Source organism: Pan troglodytes, chromosome 18 (assembly GCF_028858775.2).
Source record: "Pan troglodytes isolate AG18354 chromosome 18, NHGRI_mPanTro3-v2.0_pri, whole genome shotgun sequence".
NCBI classification, from domain to species: domain Eukaryota; kingdom Metazoa; phylum Chordata; class Mammalia; order Primates; family Hominidae; genus Pan; species Pan troglodytes.
In genome coordinates, this window is record NC_072416.2 from 24,911,340 (window position 1) to 24,937,958 (window position 26,619).

General features: G+C 43.5%; 2 protein-coding genes across 3 annotated transcripts in view; both read right to left on the bottom strand.

Moving 5' to 3' along the window:
* The window catches only part of OTOA (otoancorin), a 96,965-nt gene extending 81,492 nt beyond the window's left edge, over positions 1-15,473 (bottom strand). The window contains exons 1-5 of the mRNA XM_054669010.2: positions 15,209-15,473; positions 874-968; positions 536-564; positions 414-444; positions 269-296 (exon numbers count right to left, since the gene is read on the bottom strand). Coding sequence (XP_054524985.1) covers positions 269-296; positions 414-444; positions 536-564; positions 874-964 — 179 coding nt within the window. The 5' untranslated portion in view covers positions 965-968; positions 15,209-15,473. The remainder of the gene's footprint in view (positions 1-268; positions 297-413; positions 445-535; positions 565-873; positions 969-15,208) is intronic.
* Positions 15,474-23,513: 8,040 nt separating this feature from the next.
* Positions 23,514-26,619, bottom strand: part of METTL9 (methyltransferase 9, His-X-His N1(pi)-histidine) — a 56,548-nt gene continuing 53,442 nt past the window's right edge. The window contains exon 5 of one of the 2 annotated variants that reach the window (XM_009430455.4): positions 23,514-24,223. In XM_009430455.4, the coding sequence (XP_009428730.4) occupies positions 24,018-24,223 (206 nt within the window). In that variant the 3' untranslated portion in view covers positions 23,514-24,017. The remainder of the gene's footprint in view (positions 24,224-26,619) is intronic. The other variant, XM_510871.9, reaches the window with a different exon arrangement.

Sequence of the window (26,619 nt, forward strand, 5' to 3'; positions counted from 1 at the left end):
GCAGTAGTGAGCCAAGATAGCACCACTGCACTCCATCCTGGGCAACAAGAGCGAAACTCCGTTCAAAAAAAAGAAAAAAATCGGCTCTTATGCTAGAGTGAGGAGGAATGATGCCCGTGGAGCAAGGGTGTTGACTTTTAACACATTGTGCATTGATTGACATTTTTTGTAATGAGCACATATTACTTTTTACAATTAAGAGACTTCCATTAAGAATTTTTATTAAAAATCTATACCATCCCTTCCCCTCTCCTCTAGGGCAGGTTACCTTTGAAACTGTATGAGATCCAGCAGTGCTACAATGGGAGTAAAATGAAAAGACATCTTTAAAAGGAATCATTCCAGAGAGATCACAGCTACATTCTGTTTGAAATTCTTAGAAGAAGCAAGTGGAGATCAAGGGGGCACATTACCATTCAGATAGCTTCCATCTATTATTTCTTCCTAAAAGGCAAAGAGATAACATCAAGTATAACAACCAAAAGTTGGCAATTCCAGTAGAGGGGACTCTGATTAACAGAAATAGAATACTCACCGCCATGTTTTGCAACAATGGATGCAAATCTGTAAGAAAGCCATTGAATGTATAACTAGAATTGAATTGTGTGACCTTCAAAACTACAAATATGGGTTAGAGGAAAAGCCCCAGAAAGCCACTCATGAAGGAAATTTTTAGTGAATTTTAATTATAACTGTCCACTCTGAGAAAACCGTGGCTTGAAAAATCCTCTTAGAATAATCCTGAAAAATCATACATGCACACACCCACAGCCCAAAAACAACTTACAGCATCATGTACCTAATGTATCTATCCCACCTCATTCCCTAAACTGTGTGGAAACCACAAAGGGTGATTCTTCCCTCAGGACTTACCCTGCCTGGAATTTGGCACTGTATAACTCGACACTCCATGGCTCAGAAAAAGGAATAAGAAAAGGGAGTATGTCGTAGGTTCCTGAGACATTCTCCTGTAGTTAATTTAAGCATAGAAGTGATTCATGTTTTTTAATATATATATATACACACACACATATATATACATGTATATAAACATATATATATATATGGACATTCAGAAGACAAAAGGAAAAACCAAGTACACCCAGAATCCCTTGAAGTCTTTTTTAAAAACAATTTTAAAACTCACCTACTTTCCTCCATCTAAACCCCCATTCTTGTCTAAGACACTATCATCTCTCTCCTTGGTGACTACAATGGCCTGTTTATCTTACCACTACCCCCGACTCCTCTCAATCCAGCAAAAAGGTATAGTCAAAAGTAGACTCTGGGCCAAGCATGGTGGCTCACACCTGTAATCCCAGCACTTTGCATGGCCAAGGTGGGTGGATCACTTGAGGTCAGGAGTTTGAGACCAGCCTGGCCAACATAGTGAAACCCTGTCTCTACTAAAAATAAAAAATTAACTGGGTATGGTGGTGCATGTCTGTAGTCCCAGCTACTTGGGCGGCTAAGACAGGAGAAGTGCCTGAATCTGTGAGGTAGAGGTTGCAGTGAGCCAAGATTTTGCCACTGCACTCCAGCCTGGGCAACAGAGCGAGACTCTGGAAAAAAAAAGGTATAGACTCTATTTTATCTGCAAGAAATTTATATCCAGAATACAAAAACTACTCTTATAATTCAATAAGAAGATAGACAAGCCAAGGGGAAAAAATGTTAAAAAGATATGAAGTTGGCCAGGCGCAGTGGCTCACGCCTGTAATCCCAGCACTTTGGGAGGCTGAGGTGGGCGGATCATGAGGTCAGGAGATCCAGACCATCCTGGCTAACACGGTGAAACCCCGTCTCTAATAAAAATACAAAAAAATTAGACGGGCGTGGTGGCGGGCGCCTGTAGTCCCAGCTACTCAGGAGGCTGAGGCAGAAGAATGGCGTGAACCCTGGATGCGGAGCTTGCAGTGAGCCAAGATCACGCCACTGCACTCCAGCCTGGGCGACAGAGCAAGACTCCATCTCAAAAAAAAAAAAAAAAAAAAAGATATGAAGCTAAACTTTATAAAAACAGATGTAAAAATGGCCAATAAGCACACAAACGATTATCACATTAGCTAACAAGAACTAGCAAATTAAACTCACAACGAGACCACTACAAAGTCACTAGAATGGGCAAAAATTTCAAAGACTGACTATCAAATGTTGGTGATGATATGGAACAACAGGAACTCTGATACAGCTGCTTGGAAAAACTGTTTGACAGTGTCTTACAGAGTTAAATATACAATACCCTATGATCAAGAAATGCCACCCCTAGGTATTTAAGCAAGAGAAATGAAAACATGTCTACACAAAGATTTATATAGCTTCATTCATAGTAGCCAGATATTGGAAACAATCACATATCCAATAACAGGTGAAAGGTTAAACGTGGATCTCCATTCAGTGGGATACCATTCAGTAATAACAATAAAAAGAAATTCATCATAATTTTATTCTAGCCATGATGGAGTAATTGGCAATGGATAAACCGTCCTGCCTTAAACAATTAAAAAGCTGGCTGAAATATGTGCATCCAAAGGTTTTTCAGACATTGGGCAGCAGGTAGCACAAGACTGAGATCCCTGAGCAAGGAAAGCAAACAAGCTGAGCTCTATAATTGCTCCTGCTCACTGCCTGGAGTCTCCATCCAACAGCACAAGGAGGGAGAATCCAAACAGAGCCTACAGGTCTCACTGAGCAGAAGAGACGGAGTGGAACTTCAGGGAAATCAAGGCAGCTAGAATCCATAAGAAGAATACTTGGAGAGGAGGAAGTTGCACAGAGAGAAAGTTCTGGAGATCTGAAGAAGGGTCTTTTGAGACTTTGGCTGAATATTTATCTACCTTTGCATGTAAGAAACCACCTGAGGCTGGAGAATGAACCACCAGTAGGCAGAACAATCCTTGGACCTCACAGGGGAATGAGAATAGCTCCTACAAGCTGCAATGGAAAAACCTCCAAATACATTGGGCATCAGGGTCAATCATCAAAGAATAATTGCCTCCATGATAGCCCAAATTAGCCCTAGGCTAAAGTTTATTCCAGATCTGCCCTAACAAAGCTCAAAAGCAAGTCTTGGAAGGATCTAATTGATTCCAAGTAACTGAATTGCATTCCAGAACAAAACCCAACAATATTTAAAGCAGTATCATAAAACCCAGAAACTTCAGAAAACCAGAAGATGGAGAAAGAAAAAAAAGAAAAAAAAATCCAGCAATGTAAAATCCGAAGTGTCCAGATCTAATCAAAAATTATCAGGCAGGCCAAGCACAGTGGCTCATGCCTATAATCCCAGCCCTTTGGGAGGCCAAGGAAGGTGAATTGTCTGAGCTCAGGAGTTTGTGACCAGCCTGGGCAACATGGTGAAACTCTGTCTTTACCAAAAATGCAAAACTTTGCCAGGGATGTGGCAGGTGCCCAACTACTCAGGAGGCTGAGGTGGGAGGGTCACCGAAGCCTGGAAAGTTGAGGCTGCAATGAGCCATGATTATGCCACTGCACTCCAGCCAGGGTGACAGAGCGAGAACCTGTCTCAAAGAAATTTTTTAATAAATAAATAAAAATTACCAGGCATACTAGGAAGCAGGAAAATATGGCTGATTATCAGGAGAAAAATCCAATCAATAGAACAGATCCAGAAATGACACAGAAGATCCAATTAATGGACAAGGATGTTTATTATAAATACACTCTGGAAGTTCAAGAAAGTAGGGAAAACTGCGAGCATGTTAAAGGGAGAGACATGGTAGGTGCGAAAAAAACCCCAAGAGGAACTTCTAGAGATAAAAATACAATATCTGAAATGGAAAATACACTGGATAGAGTTAACAGCATATTAGACACTGCAGAAGAAAAATTAGTGAACTTGAAGTCATAGCAAAATAAATTATCCAAAGTAAAATGCAGGGGGAAAAAGACTGAAAAAATTAAGAGGGCTCTGGAGCAATATGAAACTATTTGAAATATGTGTAACTGGAGTCCCAGGAAAGGAGGGGGTGGCAGAAAAATATCTGAATAAATCATTAGCAGGGCACAGTGGCTCACGCCTGTAATCCCACATTTTGGAGGGTTGAGGTGGGCAAATCACTTGAGGCCAAGAGTTCAAAACCAGCCTGGCCAACATGGTGAAGCCCCATCTCTACAAAAAAAAAAAAAAAAAAAAAAAAAAAAATAGCCAGGTGTGATGGCTGTAATCCCAGCTACTCAGGAGGCTGGGCACAAAAATCACTTGAACCTGGGAGGCGGAAATTGTAGTGAGCCAAGGTTGCACCACTGCACTCCAGCCTAGGTGACAGAATGAGACTGAAAAAAAAAAGAGAGAGAGAGAAAGAAAAAGAAAGAAGGAAAGAAAGAGAGAAAGAAAAAGAAAGAAAGAAAGAAAGAAAGAAAGAAAGAAAGAAAGAAAACATGACCTCATGACCAAATTTGTGTAAAGTTTGATAGAACTACAGATCCACAGATCCAAGAAGCTCAACCAACCCCAAGCAGAGGAATCATGAATAAAGCCACGCCAAGGCATATAATAATCAAATTGCTAAAAAAAAAAAAAAAAAAAAAAAGATTTTTAAAAAAAATCCAGCAAAAAGGAGTTGCATCTAGACTATATTGAAAAACTCTTAAAACTAAAAAATAAATAAGCAATCCAATCAGAAAATGAGCAGAAGATATGCGCAGATATATCATCAAAGTATATATACAGATAGCAAATAAACACATGGGAAGATACTCAGCATTGTTAGCCATTAGGAAAATGACCACTGAAACCACAGTATAATTATAGACCTATCGGATGGCTAAAATAAAAAAAAAAAAACCATAATGAAGCCAGGCGCAGTGAATCATGCCTGTAATCCCAGCACTTTGGAAGGCCGAGGTGGGTGAATCACCTGAGATCAGGAGTTTGAGACCAGCCTGGCCAACATGGTGAAACCCCATCTCTACTAAAAATACAAACATTAGCCGGGCATGGTGGCTCATGCCTGTAGTCCCAGCTACTCAGGAGGCCAAGGCAGGAGAATTGCTTGAACCGAGGAGGCGGAGGTTGCAGTGACTGGGAGGCAGAGGTTGCAGTGAGCCAAGACCGCACCACTGCACTCCAGCCTGGGCAACAGAGTGAGACTTCAACTCAAAAATAAATAAATGAATGTAACCATAATGCCATTAACTAGAAAGAATGAGGAGAAACTGGATCACTCACACATTGCTGATGAGAATATAAGGTGGTACAGCTATTCTGGAAAATAGTTTTGTTGTTTCTTATAAAATTAAATGTGTACTTAACATACAGCCCAACAATTACACTCTTGGGCATTTATCCCAGAAAAATGAAAATTTATGTTCACATAAAAACCTGTACACAGGCTGGGCATGGTGGCTCACGCCTATAATCCCAGCACTTTGGGAGGCTGAGGCAGGTGGATCACGAGGTCAGGAGATCAAGAGCATCCTGGCTAACATGGTGAAACCCCATCTCTACTAAAAATACAAAAAATTAGCTAGGCGTGGTGGTGGGCGCCTGTAGTCCCAGCTACTTGGGAGGCTGAGGCAGGAGAATGGCATGAACCCAGGAAACAGAGCTTGCAGTGATGCAGTGAGCCAAGATCGCGCCACTGCATTCCAGCCTGGGTGACAGTGTGAGACTCCAACTCAAAAAACAAACAAACAAACAAACAAACAAAACCTGTACACAAATGTTCATAGCATCTTTATTCATAGTAGCCGAAAAATTGAACCAATCTAAATGTCATTCCATAGGTGAATGGTTAAACTCACTGTGGTATGTCCACGCCATTGAATACTACTCAGCAATGAAAAGGAATGAACTATTGATACAGGCAACGACTTTGATGCACCTAAAGGGAATTATGCAGAGGGAAGAAAGCCAATCACTGAAAGTTATATACTAATGATTCCAATTGTAAAACATTCTTGAAATAAAATTATAGAAATGCAAACTAGATTGGTATTTGCCATGGGGAGAGGGAGATAAGGCTGTCAAGGGATGCATGAAAGAGGCTTGTGATCACCAGGAGAGTTCTGGGTCCTGATTAGGGTAGCTGTTACATTAGTCTACACATGTCACAAAATTGAAGAAAACGATATAAAATATACACACAAAGGAGTGCATGTAAAACTAGTGAAATCTGAATAAGCCCTGAATTTGTACCATGATTTCCTGAATTTTATATGGTACTATTGTTACATAACATGTAACCAATGGGGGAAACTGGGTGAAGAGTACACAGGATATTTCTTTTGCAACTTCCTATGAATCTGTAGTTATTTCAAATTCTTTTTTATTTTCTTGAGAGACAGAGTCTTTCTCTGTCACCCAGCCTGCAGTGCAGTGGCATGATCATGGCTCACTGCAGCCTTGAACTCCTGTGTTCAAGTGATCCTCTGGTCTCAGCCTCCTGAGAAGCTGAGACTACAGGCATGCACTACCATGCCCAGCTAACTTTTTTAGTTCTTGTAGAAATGGGTTCTTGCTATGTTTCCCAGGCTGATCTCAAACTCCTGGTCTCAAGCAATCCTCCCATCTCGGCCTCCCAAAGTGCTAGGAATACAGGCATGGGCCACCATCCCTGGCCACACAATTGTTTTTTAATTTAGTTATAGTAGTCTGTACCACTGTAGGATGACAATAGTTAACAATAATATATAGTTTCAAATAGCTAGAAGGAAGATACTGAACAGAAAGAAATGAGAAATGTTTGAGATGGTAGACATGCTAATTACCCTGATCTGATCACCATACATTATACACATCAAAACATCTTTATGTACCCCATAAATATGTACAATTATTATATGTCAATTTTTTTTTTTTTTTTTGAGATGGAGTCTCACTCTGTCACCCAGGCTGGAGTGTAGTGGCGCAATCTCGGCTCACTGCAACCTCCGCCTCCCAGGTGCAAGCGATTCTCCTGCCTCACCCTCCTGAGTAGCTGGGATAACAGGCATGTGCCATCACACCCAGCTAATTTTTGTATTTTTAGTAGAGATGGGGTTTCGCCATCTTGGTCAGGCTGGTCTGGAACTCCTGACCTCTGGTGATCAGCCCACTTCGGCCTCCCAAAGTGCTGGGATTGCTGGCGTGAGCCACCGTGCCCGGCGTATATGTCAATTTTTTAAATAAATAAAATAATAAATTTTTAAGCACCCAAAGGGAAAAAACCCATATTATATGCATAGGAAAAGGAATACATTACTGATATAGGCAACAACACAGATGAACCTCAGAAACATTATGCTTATGCTGAGCAAAAGAAGCCAGTCAAAAAAGACCACATAACATATGATTCCATTTCTGCGAAACTCTAGGTTATCTAGAATATCTAGATTCTAGGTTATCTAGGTTATCTAGAATAATCTTCAGTGACAGGAAACAAATTAGGATTGGTCTGGGGCATTATTAGGGTACAATGGGAAAAGTTTATTGCAACAGGGCACAAGGGAACTTCTTGGGGTGATGGAAAATTTTTTTTGTAGATATAGGGTCTCACTATATTGCCCAAGCTGGTCTCAAACTCCTGGTTTCAAGCAATCCTCCCTTCAAGCTTCCCAAAGTACTGGGATTACAGGTGGATGCCATTGCACCCAGCCCCCATTTTTTGTATCTTGATTGTGGTGGTTGTCACACAGATACATACATTTATCAGATCTCACTGAACTGTACACTTAGTGTGCATTGTATTGCCTGTAAATTTATACCTCACAGAAGTCAGTATCAAACAGAAATGGAAAAGCATGGACTGTGGAGCCAGTCACCTGTTCTGAATCACGTCTCTGCCACTTACTAGCTGTGCAATGTTGGACATATTTCTTTCTTTTTTTTTTTCTTTTCTTTTTTTTTTTTGATATGGAGTCTTACTCTCTTGCCCAGGCTGGAGTGCAGTGGTGCAATGTAGGCTCACTGCAACCTCTGCTTCCCAGGTTCAAGCGATTCTTCTGCCTCAGCCTCCTGAGTAGCTAGGATTACAGGTACCCACCACCACACCAGGCTAATTTTTGTATTTTTAGTAGAGACAGGCTCCCACCATGTTTGCCAGGCTGATCTCGAACTCCTGACCTCAAGTGATCCACCCACTTTGGCCTCCCAAAGTGCTGAGATTACAGGTGTGAGCCACTGAGCCCGGCCTTGGACAAGTTTCTTAATCTCTCTGCACTCCAATTTTCTCGTCTGTAAAATGAGATTAATGATGGTACCAGCATCACTGTGTCGTATGAGGGTAAAATGAGTTGTTAATAGTGAATCACTTCAAACAGGGCTTGACACAAAGTCAGCTCTGTATACAAGTTTATTAAATAAGCAAATAAACCAGATTGCTGTTTTCAAACAGATGCTGTTTTGAAAAACACCATCTCAATAAACTCATGTCACCCTCCGCCTCTCCCCATTACCCTCAAGATAAAGCCCAAAGCTTTTCCAGTGGCTGTATCACCCTCCTCTTTGCCCCTCATTCCCCAAGGTTCCTGCCCGGGCCATCTGTCTGTCCCTCCAAGGTGCTATCCTCCCCAAATTAAGACCCTCTCACAGGCTGTTCCTCGGCCCAGAGGATTCTTCCCCTTCCTCTTTGCCCGGCTAAGATCAATTCATTGTAAATTTCAAGTCTTCAATGAAGCCTTCCCTGAATTCTCTGACCAGGCCAAAGCAATTAGCCAGAAGAAAAGGCCAATACTTCTCTTTTATAGCACCAAGCACAGCTATAATACATATTTATGTTTGTGTAATTATTTCATGCTTTCATTCTTCAAATATTTGTTGAGTACTGCTGTGAGCCAGGCATTATTCTATGCTCTGAGAATACAGCAGTTTACAAAACTAACTCCCTGCTGGTGTGTTGGAATGAACCAGGCAGAAAATAAATAGATAATCAAATAACTATATTATGTCAGGGAGTGATGAGTGCCACGGAGAAAAATACAACAGGGTAGGAAAAAGGAGCCAAAGAAGGAGCAGGTACTATTATAGACAGTTTGGTCAGGGAAGACCTGAGGAGGTGACATTTAAGCAGAGACCTCAGGAAGTGAAGGAATGAACCACAGGAATATCTGGAGAAAGAAAGTTCCAGAAAGAAAAGAAAATGACAGTGCAAAGGCTTTGATATTAGGAGCATAATTTGCATGTTCTTCAGTAAATTGCACGAAGAGGATATAACAGTAGGACATGGGGTTGGAGAGGTATCAGGGCCAGAGTGAGTAGGGTCTTTCAGGCCATTGTGAGCGCTCTGACTTTTACTTGGAGGGAGTTGGGAGCCACTGAAGGGATATTAGCCAGGATGGATGCTCTGACTTGTTTTTGTTTTCGTTTTGTTTTGTTTGAGATGGTGTCTCACTCTGTCGCCCAGGCTAGAGTGCAGTGGCACAATCTCAGCTCACTGCAACCTCTGCCTCCCTGGCTCAAGTGATTCTCCTGCCTCAGCCTCTCAAGTAGCTGAGATTATAGGTGCCCACCACCACACCCAGCTAATTTTTATATTTTTGGTAGCGACGAGATTTCACCCTGTTGGCCAGGCTGGTCTCGAACTCCTAAGCTCATGTGATCCACCCACCTCAGCCTCCCAAAGCGCTGGGATGACAGGCGTGAGCCACTGTGCCTGGCCCTGACTTTTATTTTAACTGGATCAAGCACATTGATTGCTGTGTTGAGAATACCCTGGAGTGGAACAATGGCTGTAGCAGGCAGACCAATCTAGGAAAGAGATGGCAATAACTTGGTCACTGATAGCAGTGAAGGTGGTGAGAAGTGGTTGGATTTTGGAGGTATTTGGAAGGCGGAACCAAAAGATCGAATGTAGGGAATAAAAGAAATAGACAGGTCAAAGACAACGCCAAGGATTTGGCCTGAGCATGTAGAGAGGGAGATGGGAAAACCATAGGAGTTCCAAGTTTAGGGAAGGATCCCTGGAGCTCAGTTTTGGACATACTAAGCTTGAGAAGCCTTTTAGAGTGCAGATAGCATAGCAAGTAGGCAGTTTGATGTTTGAGCCTGCAGGTTAGGGGAGAGGTGCTGTCAGAAGCAGCTATCTAAACAGAGATAGTCAGTGGTTTTTTTTGTTTGCTTTTTTGTTTGTTTGTTCTTCTGTTTTGGGGGTTTTTTTGGGGTGGGGAACAGAGTCTCACTCTGTCACGCACGCTGGAGTGCAGTGGCACGATCTCAGCTCACTGCAACCTCTGCCTCCCAGGTTCAAGCGATTCTTGTGCCTCAACCTCCCGAGTAGCTGGGATTACAGGCTTGTGCCACCACACCAGCTAATTTTTGTATTTTTAGTAGAGACGGGGTTTCACCATGTTGGCCAGGCTGGTCTCAAACTCATGACCTCAAGGGATCCACCCGACACAGGCTCCCAAAGTGCTGGGATTACAGGCATGTAATCCCACTGCACCCGGCCCCAGATAGTCAGCATGTATTTAAACCCTGAATGATATCACCAAGAAAGTAAGTTTACGGAGAAATTAGGTGAGTTTTAAGGACTGAGACCCATGGCACCCCCATTGCCAAGACGTTGAGTAGACTAGGTGCAGCCAGAGAAATCAAGACTGTGGAAAACTCCCCAAAACAAACGACCTAGTTTCTTTAGCCAATATATTACAGAGAGAGAGAGAAAGAGAACCTATTAACTCGAAAACAAAAGATTGATCACTTGTAGAATCTAGACTTTATTTGGATCCTGATTCAAACACGTCATGTCTGGGCACGGTGGCTCACACCTGTAATCCCAGCACTTTGGGAGGCCGAGGCGGGCAGATCACTTGAGGTCAGGAGTTTGAGACCAGCCTGGCCAACATGGTGAAAACCCATCTCTACTAAAGATACAAAAACTTAGCTGGGCATGGTGGCGCATGCTAATAATCCCAGCTACTCGGGAGGCTGAGGCAGGAGAATCTCTTGAACCCGGGAGGCAGAGGTTGCAGTGACCCGAGATCATCCCATTGCACTCCAGCCTGGATGACAAGAGTGAAACTCTGTCTAGAAAAAAAAAAAAAAAAAAAAGAAAGAAAGAAACAAAGCAAACAAACAAAAAATACCGTAAAATAAAATAAAACATTAGGCCAGGCACAGTGGCTCACACCTAATCCCAGTGCTTTGGGAGGCCAAGGCAGGAGGATTGTTTGAGGCCAGGAGTTTGAGACCAGCCTGGGCAACACAGCATGACTCCATCTCTATAAAAACATTTAAAATTTAGCCTGGCGTGGTGATGCACACCTGTAGTCCTAGCCACTCAGGAGGCTGAGATGGGAGGATCTCTTGAGCTCCAGAATTCGAGGCTGCAGTGAGCTATGATCATGCCACAGCACTCCAGCCTGAGTGACAGAACAAGATCCTGTCTCAAAAAAGCCCAAAAAATTGTGAGACAATTGAGGAAATTTGAACCCCTGATTAGATATTTGAAGATTTTAAAGAATTATTGTTAATAGTTTTAAGTTTGATAATGAAACTGTGGTTATATTTTTAAAGGAGTCCTTATTGTTTCAAGGAGGGGTTAGTAAAGTACCACCCACGGACCAAATGGAAATGGCCACCTGATTTTGCGTGGCTCATGAGCTTAAAATGATTTTTTAGGTTGTTTAAATAGTTTTTTAAAACCAAAAGAATAATATTTATTGACATATGAAAATTTCCTGTGTGAAATTTAAATTTAAGTGTCTATAAATAAAGTTTTATTGGCACATGTCCATGCCCATTCATTGGCCTATTGTCCATGGCAGCTTCCTGCTACCATAGCAGAGTTGAGTACTTGGGACAGGGACCACACGGCCTCCAAAGCTCAAAATATGTATTCCATGTTCCCTTACTGAAAAAGCTTGCCAGCCCTTCTTTTATTTTATGTATTTATTTAATTGTTTTTTTTTTTTTTAAGACAGAGTCTCTCTCTGTTACCCACGCTGGGGTTACCATGCCTCAGCCTCCCAAGTAGCTGGGACTACAGGCGCCCGCCACTACGCCCGGCTAATTTTTTATATTTTTAGTAGAGACAGGGTTTCGCCGTGTTAGCCAGGATGGTCTCGATCTCCTGATCTTGTGATCTGCCTGCCTCGGCCTCCCAAAGTGCTGGGATTACAGGCGTGAGCCACCGTGCCCAGCTGCCATCCCAGCATTCTTTAATACAGATTTCCCTCGTATTGTCTAACTTGTTATGCAAATGGATTATTTTTCCCCCAAGGGGACCTCCACAACCAGCTTTGAAAACAATTATGCTTACTTTACTGTCCAGGACAAAAACAGTAAAACTTTTGAAGTTCCCAGACACCAAAAGCCATGCATTCTAACAGGTTTTGAGCAAACCTGATCCCAAAGCACTTTGTAGGTGTGTTGGCCCACCATCACCATCCTGTAACTGGAATGCTCAATTCCAGTTAGAAGTCTTCCTGGTTTGGGTCATTTGGGGCTTTGGGGAACCTTTGACCCTTTTTTCTCCCTTCCCTTTGGGCAGCTGCCCTGGGACATTGGCCCCATTCACAATTCTCCAGTTTCCCAGACAATGTGGCTTCTTGTGCTCTTTGCTCGGGCCCCTCTATTAACCCTACAGAGAGGTTTAAGGTTACTGAAACAGACGCCTTGCTTTCTGCTGTGCATAATGTCCTTTTTCCAGGGAGAAGCTGCAGCCCATCAGGATCTGGTTTTCATTAAAGGCACTTTGGGTCACTTTTTTAGCAGATTGGTCAAAAGGACTGAAAGGACTGGGCAGGGCGATGATGATTTGGAGGTCGATAGCTTTCTCTATGGGCCATACCCCTTCCCCACCGAAAGATTCCCCCACTGCAGACTGGAGGAAATCAGTCAGGCAAGGATCCCTGTGGTGAAAACTACTCGAAAACAGCAACAATAACCACAAACCTGAAATGAAGACAATTTCCTGAGAAACTATGAATGTTTGGATGTGCAAGGTGATCAACTCTCCCAGTTGCCCGGGACCAAAAGGTTTCCCAGGACTCAAAACTTTCCATTTTGAAACCAGAAAGTCACAGGCAAACCCAGAGGAGTTGGTCAACCCATGGATCAGAGTCACTTCATCTTCTGTGAAATTTGCAAAGATGCTAGGAGGTTCCCCTCCTGCTGGGACACCCCAGCCCAGACACAAACCATTAATTCACAATTACATGGAGTTTCACTGTCTGCAAGGCTGCTCCATTTAAGCTCTGGGTCATGAACACATAACTCTAGGCATACTGACACTAGCTGGGAGATTTTTCACCAAAAAAAAAAAAGAAAAAAAAAATGCCATTTCATGACTATTAATCCAAAATAGGTAAATGTGTCTGGCTTATAGAATACCAGCCTGATTACAAATGCTTGGTGTTGGAATGGCCCAGCTCACAGTGGTTGTAGAAGTCCAGTAGGCCCAGGCTTTGTGGCTCATGCCTGTAACCCCAGCACTTTGGGAGGCCAAGGTGGGAGGATCACTTGAGTCCAGAAGTTCAAAACCAGCCTGGGCAACATAGGGAGACTCCATTTCTACAAATAATTTAAAAATTAGCCGGGTGCATGCTTGTAGCCCTAGCTACTCAGGAGGTTGAGGCAGGAGAATTGCCTGAGCCTGGGAGGTCGAGGCCACAGTGAGCCGCGATCACATGTCACTACATTCCAGCCTGGGTGACAGAGCAAAACCCTGGCTGGAAAAAAAAAAAATTAAAGCAGTCAAGGGGATGGGAGCTTGGTGGACTAGAGATGCCCAGACTTGAGTTCCTGACCCAGCCCTGCCACTAATAGTGAGATTTTAGGCACAGCTATTCCCCTTCTTCTCTCCTAAGTCTCCGGAGAACAAATGGCTTTGGATTCAATGAGGAAAAGAAGGAAAGAAAGGAAGAAACTGGTCTCACTGAGCATCCTCTATGAGCCGGGCATCACACCAAACCCTCCTCCCTGCCATTTACTCTTTCCACCAGCCTTGAAGATTTACCGTACTCAATTTCACAGATGAGTTCAGTGCACATGAACGATCACACAGCAAGCGAATGGCAGGGAGGGGGTTATGATGCAGGGCTGTGGGGCTCCCTAGTAACCTTAATCCCAGCAGTCATTTAATGAGACAGAACTAAGTACACGCCTCTCTAACATACATTGTCTCGCTTAATTCTTGTAGAATCTTTGAGGCAAGCATTACCATTATCTCTACTTCACAGATGAGCAAATGGGTTCTGAGAGGTCAAGTGACCTGCCCAAGGTCACACAGCTATACATGCACAGCCAGGTGGCAAACCCAGAGCTAAATGATTCCAACGCTCACTGGCTTTGCTCTCCAGTCTCAGCTCAGCAGCCCTGAACCTAAAACTCCAGGTGGCAGGTGCCACCCCAGGGATAAGACCCCAGCTTTAACCTGAACCAAACCTTAACCAGCTGTGTGTTATTGGGCAAATTCCTTAACCTCTATAGGCTTGCATTTCCTCCTCTGCATAGTAGGCATGACACTCATACCTCCCTCGCAAAAAACTATCGACTTTATTTGTTCATTTATTTATTTATTCATTCATGAGACAGAGTCTCCCTGTGTCGCCCAGAATGGAGGGCAGTGGCCTGATCTCGGCTCACTGCAACCTCCACCTCCCGGATTCATGCGATTCTCCTGCCTCAGCCTCCGGAGTAGCTGAGATTACAGGCGCCCGCCACCACACCTGGCTAATATTTGTATTTTTAGTAGAGATGGAATTTCACCACTTTGGCCAGGCTGGTCTCGAACTCCTGGCCTCAAGTGATTCTCCTGCCTCAGCCTCCCAAAGTGCTGGGATTACAGGTGTGAGCCCCGGCCTTTACCTGCATTTTTCCATTTCTTCCTCACAACTGCTATGAGGTAGGCATTACTTTATACACAAAATACATAAAGAACTAAGCCCAGCACTGGCACATATAAGAATGCAATGAATCGTAGCTATTATTACTAATGCTATTGTTTTTACTGCTGCTATATTATTATAACAAATAATCATTGTGATAGTTATTGCAACAGTTGTCATCGCTGTTATTATATTACTAAGTAGTTTTGGATCCCTTTTCTCGAAGTTTCATCATCCCCCCCCTCCAAGTGCCCTCCAATCCCAGGAGCCCTTAAAGCCGCTGCACCCACACTTTGCCCACCCTCTTTCTCTCGGTCTGTCCCCCACGGCATCCATCACCTGCACCCCTTCCCTAGGGAGGCCCAGCGGTGGGCGCCCACCCGCTCCCCCAGAGCTTTGCCCCGTGGGTCCTCCGCCCAGGCCCCCGCGCGCGCCTCACCTGCGGAGCCCGGCTTGGCCGCACTGAGTCCCACGGGCGGGCGGGTGGCGCAGGGCGGGGCCGCGGGGCTCATGCGGGGAGCGGGCAGGCAGGAGACCGGCGGGGCGGCGCCAGCCGGCAGCTCTGCGACCTCCTCCCTGCAGCGGCCCAGGTGGGAACTCAGCCAGGGCAGCGGCGGGGGTCACAGTCCCCGCCTGGGACTTCCTATCTGTCGAAGCTTGCAAGACGCACAAATGCCTGCTCCCCAGCCACTCTTCGGGGCGGCAGCTAGGAAGCGAGGATGGGGAGCACTAGAGAGCTATCCACCAATCGCTACATGGGACCTTTATTTAGATCTGAATTCAAACCGTTAAAAGAAGTTATAGGACGGGCACGGTGGCTCACGCCTGTAATCCCAGCACTTTTGGGAAGCCAAGGCGGGCGGATCACTTGAGGCCAGGAGTTCGAGACTAGCCTCGCCAACAGGGCGAAACCCCGGCTCTACTAAAAATACAAAGATTAGCCAGGCGCGGTGGCGGGCGCCTGTAATCCCAACTACTTGGGAGGCTGAGGCAGGAGAATCGCTTGAACCCGGGAGGGGGAGGTTGCAGTGAGCCGAGATCGTGCCATTGCACTCCAGCCTGGGCGACAGAGCAAGACTCCGTCTCAAAAAAAAAAAAAAAAAAAAAAAAAAATTATAAGCAAATTGGAGCAATGTGGTCGCTGGATATTTAATGGCTGGGTTTCTTTCATTTCTTTTTTCTTTTTTTTGAGACAGTCTCGCTCTGTCGCCCAGGCTGGAGTGCAATGGCGCGATCTCGGCTCACTGGAACCTCCACCCCCAGGTTCAAGCGATTCTCCCGCTTCAGCCTCCCAAGTAAAGAGGATTACAAGCGCCCACCACTACGCCCCGCTTATTTTTTTGTATTTTTAGCAGAGGCCGGGTTTCTCCATGTTGGCTAGGCTGGTCTCAAACTCCTGACCTCAGGTGATCCGCCGGCCTCGGCCTCCCAAAGTGCTGGGATTACAGGCGTGAGCCATCGCACTCTGCCGGGTTTCTTAATGAATAATTGTAATGTGGCTATCTTTTCAGAGTGGTTATCTTTTACAGTTATATATTTACAAAACTGAAATGATACATCTGGGATTTGCTTGGCAATAGTGGAACCAAGGAGTAGTGGGAGTAGAGATGAAACAAGGTGGGCCATGTGTTGATAATTGCTGAGGCTGGTTGGGGAGGATTCATTATTACCTTTCTTTTTTATGTACTTGGAATTTTCCATAATAAAAATAATAGTATGACCTATAATAGATGTATACATACACAGAGTGGTAGAAAAAAATTCATCCTAAATGTCCACCAATAATGAAATGCTTAAATAAATGGATACATAAACGCTGTGGATTACACAGTCATTAAAATTGTTCTTAACAAAGACCACATAATTAGCACAAGGAAATAATTTTATATCCAAAACAAAAAAGCCAATGTTAAAAAATAGATGTATTTGAACTTTTATTAAAACTAGAAGCTAGGGGCTGGGTGTGGAGCCTCACACCTGTAATCCCAGCACTTTGGGAGGCCAAGGCAGGCTGATCACTTGAGGTCAAGAGTTTGAGACCAGCCTGGCCAACATGGTGAAACCTCGTCTCTACTAAAATTACAAAAATTAGCCAGGCATGGTCATGGGCACCTGTAATCCCCGTTACTTGGGAGGCTGAGGCAGGAGAATTGCATGAGCTGGGGAGGTGGCGGTTGCAGTGATCTGAGATGGCACCACTGCCCTCCCACCTAGACAACAGAGCAAGACTCCATCTCAAAAACAAAGCAAAACAAAACAAAAAACTAGACGGCAAGGCTGGGTGGGGTGGCTCAGACCTCTAATTCCAACACTTTGGGAGGCTGAGGTGGGTGGATCACTTGAGGTCAAGAGTTTGAGACCAGCCTGGCCAACAGGGCAAAACCCCATCTCTACTAAAATACAAAAATGAGCTTGCAAATGGTGGCGCACGTCCTGTAATCCCAGCTACTCAGGAGGCTAAGGTAGGAGAATCCCTTGAACCCGAGAGGCAGAGGCTGCAGTGAGCTGAGATCATGCCACTGCACTCCAGCCTGGGCAAGAGAGTGAGACTCTGCCTCAAAAAAAAATAAATAAATAAAAATCTGGTAGGCAACGCATTAAAATATTAGCTTTGCATGATAGGATTTTGCATAACTGTTTTGCATCTTTCCTAATGAAATATAGTTGTAGACTCAAGAGGTTTCCTTGCAATCCTTCACATTTAACGAAACACATCTAATACCCGTAATATTTCAAAGTAATTATTGAAATGCCCAACGCTAACATTAGTTTGTCAGTGGCACAATTAAAACATTATCTTCAGAAATGACCAATTGCAGCATTCTGCTGCCCATCTGATAGTAATTTATATAATGCTAATGTCCAGCATCCTCAAAAACATCCTTTTATCCCCAGGGTCTTTGTTTAATCCTTTAAATAAAAAGCTTAACCTCAGCCGGGCACAGTGGCTCATGCTTGCAATCCCAGCACTTTGGGAGGCTGAGACAGGCAGATCACAAGGTTAGGAGATCGAGACCATCTGGCTAATACAGTGAAACCCCGTCTCTACTAAAAATACAAAAAATTAGCCAGGTGTGGTGACGGGCGCCTGTAGTCCCAGCTACTCAGAAGGCTGAGGCAGGAGAATGGTATGAACCCGGGAGGCAGAGCTTGCAGTGAGCCAAGATCATGCCACCACTCCAGCCTGGGTGACAGAGTGAGACTCTTTCTCAAAAAAAAAAAAAAAAAAAAAGCTTAACCTCAAGCTTTAAATGACAGGAAATGGCTTCCATCCTTTGTCAATTTTTGATTTAGAATATAGGTGTCTAGGAGTCTCACATGACTCATCTCAGAACAATAAAAGGACCTTTTCATTTTTACATATTTTAATGTTTAAACATTTATAAATGTGTGTATATATACATGCACAGAAAAAAAAAAGTCTGGAAGGCATAAACCAAACTGTCAGTAGTGGTTCTCTCAAGTTTATGGGGTAAGTAAAGTTAATTTTCATTTTATACTTTTTCTGCGATGAACGTTGATATGGTTTGGCTTTGTGTCCCCACCCAAATCTTGTGCGGAATTGTAATCCCCATTGTTGGAGGAGGGGTCTGGTGGGAGGTGATTGGATCATGGGGCTGACTTCCCCCTCAATACTGCTTTCGTGATAGTGAGTGAGTGCTCAGTTGTTTAATAGTGTGTGGTACCTTCTCCTTGGTTCTCTCTTAGTTCTCATTCCACCATGTAAGACATGCTGGCTTCCCCTTCACTTTCCACCAAGATTATAAGTTTCCTGAGGCCTCCCTAGAAGCAGAAGCCTATACGGCCTGCAGAACCATGAGCCAATTAAACCTCTTTTCTTTATAAATTACCCAGTCTTAAGTGTGTTTTTATAGCAGTGTGAGAAAGGACTAATACAAACGTGTTACTTATAATGGAAAAACCAGTAGGGCTTTACGATCAGTCATGGCCACCCTATAAATAATAAAAACAAGATGGAGGCTGGGCGAGGTGGCTCACACCTATAATCCCAGCACTTTGGGAGGCCGAGGCGGGTGGATGACCTGAGGTCAAGAGTCTGAGACCAGCCTGACCAACATGGCAAAACCCCATCTCTACTAAAAATAGAAAAATTAGCAGGGCATAGTGGCACATGCCTATAATCCCAGCTACTTGAGAGGTTGAGGCAGGAGAATCACTTGAACCCGGGAGGTGGAGGTTGCAGTGAGCCAAGATTGCACCACTGCACTCCAGCCTGGGCGACAGAGGAAGGCTCCAACTCAAAAAAAAAAAAAAAAAAAAAAAAAAGAATTGCCAATGTATTCACTTGAACTCTAGCATTTGGAAAAGTGTTGAGAGTTCACAGTCGTTTAAAACCAGCGTTCTGTGTTGAATCCTAAACAGGATATAAGAAAATAGCATTTGGGCACTCTATCTGTTCTTATTTTCCAGAACTTAAGAAGTACAGGTATATAAGACATCCCAATTTACATGGGCATTTACTTGAGAGAAAAAATACTTACTTTTCATTTTACATGTATTGAAAGTAATTTTAAAGTGACTTTCTAACAAAAGCATATTATTTAATTCATGTGAATACAGCATACTGACCCAAATCCAGAGGGAATTCTTAAGTTCGGTTATGTAATAATATTCTCCCTGTTCTCCGAAAGTATACAATTTCACAGTGAAAAAGAAGTATTTTGTTATCACTGAATACTGAGTCCAATTCAGTGATACTGATATAGATAGCAAGCTACAAAGCACAATTTACTAGTAAATGAAGCCAAATGCCATACAAGTTGTATTATAAAAACAAATGATGCACTAGTCATTAGGGAAACGCAAATCAAAACCACAAGCTACCACCTTACACCGATTAGGATGGCTACTACTAAAAAAACAAAACAGGCTGGACATGGTGGCTCACACCTGTAATCCCAGCACTTTGGGAGGCCAAGGCAGGCAGATCACCTGAGGTCAGGAGTTCGAGACCAGCCTAGCCAACATGGCGAAACCCCAAAACCCCATCTCCACCAAAAATATAAAAATTAGCCAAGTGTAGTGGTAGGTGCCTGTAATCCCAGCTACTCGGGAGGCCGAGGCAGGAGAATCACTTGAACCCAAGAGATGGAGTTTGCAGTGAGCCGAGATCATGCCCTGCGCTCCAGCCTGGGCGACAGAGCAAGACTCCATTCCAAAACAAAACAAGATAATGTTGGTGAAGATGTGGAGACATTGGAACGGTTGTGAACTGTTGGCAAAAATGTTAAATGGTGCAGAAAACAGCATTGTGGTTCCTCAAATAATTAAAAATAGAATTACCACATGATCCAGTAATTTCACTTCTGGTTATATACCCAAAGGAATTAAAAGCAGGGTCACAAGATACTTGTATACTCATGTTCACAGCAGGGTTATTCAGACAGCTAAAAGGTAGTAGCAATCCAAGAGTTCACCAACAGACTAATGGATAAGCAAACTATGGTCTATCCATACAATAGATTATTCAGCCTTAAAAAGGAAGGAAATTCTGGCCGGTGCGGTGGCTCACGCCTATAATCCCAGCACTTTGGGAAGCTGAGGCAGGTAGATCACCTGAGGTCAGGAGTTTGAGACCAGCCTGGCCAACATGGTGTAACCGTCTCTACTAAAAATACAAAAATTAGCCAAGCATGGTGGCAGGCGCCTGTAATCTCAGCTACTCAGGAGGCTGAGGCAGGAGAATGGCTTGAACCCAGCAGCCAGAGGCTGCAGTGAGCCGAGATCACACCACTGAACTCCAGCCTGGGGGACAGAAAGAGACTCCGTCTCAAAAAAAAAAAAAAAAAAAAAAAGAGGAAGGAAACTCTGACACCCTCTACATCGGTGAACCCTGAGGGCACTGTGCTAAGTGAAATAAGCCAGTCATGGGCCGGGCGCGGTGGCTCACGCCTGTAATCCTGGCACTTTAGGAGGCCGGATCACAAGGCCAGGAGTTCGAGACCAATCTGGCCAACATGGCGAAACCCCATCTCTACTAAAAATACAAAATTAGCCAGGAGTGGTGGTGCACGCCTGTAATCCTAGCTACTCAGGAGGCTAAGGCAGGATTGCTTGAACCCAGGAGGCAAAGGTCGAAGTGAGCTGAGATTGCATCACTGCACTCCAGCCTGGGCAACAGAGTGAGACTCTGTCTCAGGAAAAAAAAAAAAAAAAAGAATAAGCCGGTCACAAAAAGGCAAATACTGTGTAATTCCAATTATATGGGAGGTGACTGGATCATGAGGCGGATCATGACTACCTAGAGTAGTCAAAGGGACAGAAAGTAGAATGATAGTTGCTAGAGGGTGGGGTGGAGACAATGGAGAGTTGTGTTTATGAACATAGTTTCAGTTTTGCAAGATAAAGGGAGTGCTAGGCCAGGGACAGTGGCTAACACCTGCAGTCCCAACACTTTGGGAGGCCAAGGTGGAAGGATCACTTGAGGCCAGGAGTTTAAGACCAGCCTAGGCAACATAGTCCTGATTTGTCTCAAGTTACTTATGAGCCCAGTTTTGTGCTCAGTGCACTCCTAGACAGTACAACTCAGTCCAGGCTGCCCTGATTCCATGCACTATCTTCTAGCCGGCGGAAGCACTGGATATAAGGTAACTGGGGGTGCTTAAGCATCTGCACTAACATGGTAGGTCACTTTAGTCACTGGAAGCCCATGATACTATACTGACATTGCTGGAGAAAAAGGATCATGTAACACCTCCATCAGTAACCAAGTAGTGGGAAGCAATTAATGAAAACATCTTGCTTCATTAATACTGTAAATAACATACGCAGTATAGCCTATTAATACTATATTCAGAACCAAGTGAAAACAAAGCTTTGCTCAGGAAGACTTGAAACATCTACAATTTATTTTCCAACTCAACTTTTTTCTGTTAAAAGCCAACCATGTAAAAACTGATGACAGGTCACACTGGATGGCAGAAAATACAGTATTGCTTTTAACTACTCTGTACAAGGGATAAATGACTAAGGGCATTGTACCTCCTTTCCTCCCCTTCTCTGAGATCAGTGGTCTGAGCACTTTAGGAGCTTAAAATGCAGGTGCAGGGAGCTAGGAATCAGAGGTGTGGCTTGCATTTCAACCTTTAAGGTCAATTGGTTAGCTTGCTTTTACCACAAATAAAGCTCTTCTTAATTTCTCTAGTACAGTCTTAACTTGATATGAAGCACTTACACGAGGAATGGTGCAGACAAGGCAGCTTTATTGTACTTTGGGGGAGAAAAACATGATTCCATTTATGGGGAAAAAAGCCATTGACACTCAGTAAGCAACACTGCCATCTAGTGGAATGGTGACACACCACCAAGAATTTCAAGACCCGATAGGAAATGTGAGTGGATTTGGTTTCAATTTTCACCACAAAACAGCACTTTTAATAAGCTGTTTTTCAGAGAACTTCAGATTTTTTTGAGAAACTACTTTTTATCTTTAAAATGCATAAATGTATGTGTTTTCTCTGTTTTGGGGGGTGGTTAAGAATGAGTTGTATTTTTCTTATTAGAGCATAAAGTTCTCTACTTGAAAGTTAGAAAACACTTTGGGGCAACCTGCCTCCTTGAACATCCATCACTTCTGCTTGACAGTCTAACAGCAACCCCTGATTTTAACAGACAGTTTATAAAGAAGCAAAACTCAACTGTACAAGAACGACATTAAGTTTTCTCATTTCCTCTTTCTATTTTTACAATCTATGGTGCTAAGTATTTGTACTTCACTTACTTGAATTCCTGGAAAAAAAATCATTAGAACATACCAATAACAATTTTGCATAAATCACATAACCCAACTCTTATTATGACTGCACAGTAACAGTGGAAGATATTGGTGTGAGGATGTGGGAATGCAGTTCTTAATGAATAATAAAGTAATTCTTCAGGTTTTAATTCGCCTTTATACCCAGGTGTTGGAGTGAATGTGTTGATCTGATGACTTCTATGAGCATATAAATGAGAATACTTAATGAAACACCTGGATGAAAAAAGAAATAAAGTAGTGAGAATAACATATTGTTAATAACCACAATCTCATATTGATTGACATTTCTGTTATTACTGAGATTTCAGATTCTGGGTGAAATGCTCTGCTCTTTGGAATATCCACGATGGTTATTGATCTTGCTAATGGGTTCCTCTATGGCAGCATTTCTGGGTTTATGGTTGGAGGCACTCACGGATTTCAGAATGCATGAGTCTGACACGGTCTTCATCAAACCATATTCTTGGCAAATAATAAACTCCTTTAAGGATTTCAGGGAAGAGCCAAGCTCTGGGAGAGAGGTATATAAGTGTAGAGTAAGAAGTTGAATTAAAACATTTTTAGTTGCATTTTGTCAGTAGACAAAACTGAATGTTTCAATTCTGAGAACCTGAGATTGTCCAGAAAAAAACAAAGTTCAGTGTATGGGACATGAGTGATCACAAAGTCAGAACCAGGTTATTTTGCATTTTTCACAGCAGCATTAACTGGGGGGGTGGGGGGAGGGGTCCCTGAAGTTCTGTATCTGAATGAGGCTGGGTTTTTGTTTCTGTTTTTTTTTTTTTTACTGCCTCAGTGTTCACTGCAATTTGCAATAATCTCCCCTTCCCCCAAGTCTGAAGCCTTCCTTCCCCCCTATTCAAATTGTCTGTGTCATTCTCATAATGCTACTATTTGGGTACTCCTGAAGCCAAACCAATAAAAAATGCTAGGGGAGCCTTATATGAATTCAAACATGATGCCAAAGTCATCTCCAAAAAAGTTTATTAGCATGATTAAAGACATTTTCTTGAATAATAACAGAAAGAATTTCTAAACATGAAAGAATATCAGTGGCTATACCTTAAAACCAGTATTTGGAATTGAATGGACAGCTTTATTGCCAGTCTTCAAAAAACAATCCATTGATTGGTTCCATGAAGTCGTGACTATTGCTTTGTCTGGGAATGAGTCCCTACTGCAATTAAGTATAAAAAATATCTTCCATCATAATTGGAGTGTGACCTGCATTGGAGAGTGGCTCTGAGTAAAGAGTTGATAAAAATCCACAAAGAGTTGGGTTTTTGTCTTTTAAAAACATTCCTTTACACACTACAAAGAAATAATTAGTATTTTGGCTTTTTAAATTCCTACATGATATTTAGAATGGCGGTCCCCAAGGGTCCTCCCTTCACGTAATTGTGAACACAGACCCTCTTCCAAGGGCACATCCCGGAGGGTGCGGACTCTGAAGACTTCGACCTCCACGTGTTTATACTGGTTTGAGAACAAAGACAGCGTCATCCAGAACGTAGTAGTCATTATACATGTCGCCTTCACACAGGTATGGTAGTCTGGTGAAAGCTTCGATAACAAAACCAGCTTTTCTGAAAACTTCAGGCAGACTATTCACTTGTTCTTCCCAGTTCTGTCCTTTGATTTCCAAAATTTCTGATGGTTTCTCCCACTTGCCACCTACTAATACAAATAAGAACATTCAGTTAAATTCTTGAACAAACAAGTGATTTAAAGAGGGAAGCAGGGAGGAGCCATATCTACCAAGGACTTGGTACGTTCCAAGCCTGAGGGCTTCATGAGTTACCTCTTTTGTACTTCCCAGGTACTCTTTGAGACAGGTGGGCAGATAAAGAACAGACTCAGAAGGGCTGAAGAACTTGCCCACGCTTGCAAGGTTAATGAGTGTCAGTACGGAAATGTAAGCCCAGGTTTGTCTGGATCCAAGGCCCACACTGTTATCTTCTCTGACAGTTTTGGGTAGTATCTGCCAATAGACTGACTGCAGGGTGTAATGGTTAATGGGTTTGGAAAACTGGTCATTAAATGCTGGAATACTGAAACAGAGAGCAACATGTAATATCTGAAGGACAGTTTTGGACAAATGCAAGAAAATACCACTGGCATAGTAAACTTATGCAACTTACTACCTAGAGAGATTTATTAGGCTGAAAATAAAAACAGGCTCATGAAGGATTTTAATTTAGAAAAGCAGATCATTGGGGAGTTTTTCTAGGGAAGTTGACTCATTCTTTGCCTTTTCAGAACAATTTCATAAACATTAAGCTCCAGGACCAGAGAGAGATGGAACAGTAGGATGGATACACCGTCCGGCATTTCTTGGACTAGAGATGAAGCCTCTATCAGTCATTTCCAAACTTATGAGCAGGAGATGCCTGGGGGACAAGGGGACTAGGGAAGGTCCTCAAATTCACATACAAACCTGGCACTGACTACAGACACACACACAGAGATGACAGTATATTTAACTTTGGGGGTACTTTTTAGGTGCTATGGTGATACAAAAACTACATACATCTGTTGAAGTGTTAAAACCAGATTGAGGCCGGGCGTGGTGGCTCATGCCTGTAATCCCAGCACTTTGGGAGGCCGAGGTGGGCGGATCACGAGGTCAGGAGATCAAGACCATCCTGACTAACACAGTGAAACCCCGTCTCTACTAAAAAAAAAACAAAAAAATTAGCTGGGCATGGCAACATGCACCTGTAGTCCCAGCTACTTGGGAGGCTGAGGCAGGAGAATGGTGTGAACCCGGGAGGCGGAGCTTGCAGCGAGCCAAGATCGTGCCACTGCACTCCAGCCTGGGCGACAGAGCGAGACTCTGTCTCAAAAAAAAAAAAAAAAAACAGACTGAGAATAACTTTCTGTTAATGAGAAAATATATCATGAGCAGATGCCAAGGGCACAGATATCATATCATGGTGGGGAGATTTTTCATAATTTTCAGTGGTGCAGATGACGCTCTTCCCATGTCTGGGGAATTGCCTGCCCAGAGTCTGGGAGAGACACAAGGCCTGGGAGCCGCTTTCCTGGCCTGCCGTGCAGCTGAGGCACTGGCACGCAGCCTAAGCCAGGCACACTTGCCCACGCCCTGGAATGGAGAGCCAGTGACCCAGAGTAGTGGGGATGTGAGCTTCTCCTTCTCTGGGGGTGGAGCAATGGCAGTGAGACCAAGGGGCTGGGGCAGTGGTTGAGCGATGCTGACAACAGGGCTGATGGCACCTAGTGTTTGGCAGTGGCAGTAGCATCCTCTTCAGACCTGTTTATGGTGTGATTTGAGGCATTCTTCCTGGCTGTGGACCCCACACAAGATTCACTAGCCCTCCCAGTGACTCTAGGATCTACCTTCAAATGTTTGCATAAATTTCCTTTTAAGTCAGCCTGAGTCTGTTTCTGCTGCTTTACAAAGAAGACCCTTACTGAATCACCACTAAGTGCTGGGGGAGAGGACACAGAGGACAGAGGGCCCACATATTTGTTTCTCAACACATTAAAAGGGGGTCTTTGGGCCAGGCATGGTGGCTCACACCTGTAATCCTAACACTTTGGGAGGCCAAGGCAGGGGGATCGCTTGAGGCCAGGACTAGCCTAGACAACACAGAATCTACAAAAAAAAAAAAAAAAAAAAAAAAAAAAATTAGCCAGGGGTGGTGGTGCATGCCTGTAGTCCCAGCTACTCAGGAAGCTGAGGCTGCAATGAGCTGCAATCTTGCCACTGCATTCCAGCCTGGGTGATAGAGACCCTGTCAAAAAAGGGGGGAAGGCAGGTGTCTTTGGATTCAAAACTGGAGTACAAAAAGTTAATAACAGACAATTTATTTATTCGCTGCATTAGAATGTGTTGTTTACTAACTTTTCTCATCTCTACACAAAGCCACTTCTCCTTCTGCTGTTCTTTGTTCCCAGCAGTTACTGGCCCAGAGTGGCACCCAGAGCAGGTACCCTAGACAGTGACTGAACTGTTCTGAAAAATCCAAGTACGAATTATTTGTCAAACAATACTCCTTCCTGGGAATATGTGCTAGGTGTAAATCAAACTCTCACCCAAAAACATCTAA